Below are 1,255 nucleotides of genomic sequence, written 5' to 3' on the forward strand. Positions count from 1 at the left end.
GCTGGCTGAGGAGCTGGCGCTGCAGGAAGAGCTGCTGCTGCTGGAGCAGTCTGGCATATGCAGAATCCATGGGTGGAGGGGACTTTTCTGCTTTCTGGTCTGGAGGGATGTACTGGTGGTACTTGAGCTTCTTCACTTTGGGCTTGGTGTCTTTGGGCTTTTTGTGACGGTTCTTGCTATCGCTGGATGATTTGGACTGCTGGGCCAAGAAGGAAAGGAATTAGGTGTGAGAAGAGCTCCTGTCATCACCATGGGACCTCAGAGGCCTGGGATAGAACAAAGGCAGCTCCTGCTGGCACCCTGACACCCCAGCTCCAAGAGCTGCTGAGCCTGGATGTGGGGGACTCCCTCGGCACTGTGTCCCATCTCAGCTGTGCTGGAGAGCACATGAAAGGAGGATGATCCTCCCTGCCTGGAAGGTACTCCAGTGCTGCCTTGTGTCTCCTGCTCCCAGCCCCAGGGGATGATTTCAGTTGAGGACTCAAGAAACTGCCTCTAGCAAGGTGTATTGCTGTATCTTGTACCATTACACAATGAATTAAATTAGTTTTTTGACACAAGGTTTGTCTGCCTGAATTATTCAAAGCCTTTAAGGCCAGACACCCAGAGTTCCCACACATTTGGGGCACAGCACATGGGCACTTCAGGCTTGGATGCAGCTGGGTGCCCTGGGCTGGTTCCTCTCCGGGGCAGTCTGGAGGCACCGGCATTACCTTCACGGCAGAGGGCACCGGGAGCGTCGGGCTCTCCTGCCCCGCTGGCTGCTTGGGACTGTCACACTGGCTGCCCTGCCCCGGGGCAGTGTCTGGAGCGTGGCCATCGGCACTGGGGGGACGATCCTGCAAGGGAGAGGTGAGAGGGGTTGTGGGGCCGGACCCACGGGCTGCCCAGCCTGGACAGGGGCACCTGGTACCCCGTTTCCTCACCTCATGTTGTTCCCACTCCCTACAGATGCCTCAGTGCATTCCAGTCCACTCAAATCTATCCCAGCCACATCCCCAAACTATCCCAGTCCTTTCCCAGTCCTCTGTCTCCACAGTCCTCCTTGGTTTTCCAGCCCTCTCAATTTCACCTGAGCCCCATATCCTTGTTCGCTCCTTCTGCTCACTGCTGGCCGCTCAGTGTCCTCAAAACTAGCTCAGTCCTCCCAGCTGACCTGTGGATGCCCACAATCCCTCTGGTCCTCCCCCACCCCAGTTTGCCCCAGTTCCTCCCTTTCCCCCGGTCCATCCCAGCCCCTGCAGTCTGCCTCAAT

General features: G+C 57.5%; 1 protein-coding gene across 1 annotated transcript in view; it reads right to left on the reverse strand.

The window, feature by feature from the left end:
• MYOCD (myocardin) overlaps positions 1-1,255 on the reverse strand; it is a 219,993-nt gene that overhangs the window by 7,526 nt on the left and 211,212 nt on the right. Inside the window, 2 exon segments of the mRNA XM_017737700.1 lie at positions 2-199; positions 714-955. Of these exon segments, the coding sequence (XP_017593189.1) occupies positions 2-199; positions 714-955 (440 nt within the window).

This window comes from Corvus brachyrhynchos, unplaced genomic scaffold (assembly GCF_000691975.1).
Source record: "Corvus brachyrhynchos isolate BGI_N302 unplaced genomic scaffold, ASM69197v1 scaffold236, whole genome shotgun sequence".
Classification (NCBI taxonomy): Eukaryota; Metazoa; Chordata; class Aves; order Passeriformes; family Corvidae; genus Corvus; species Corvus brachyrhynchos.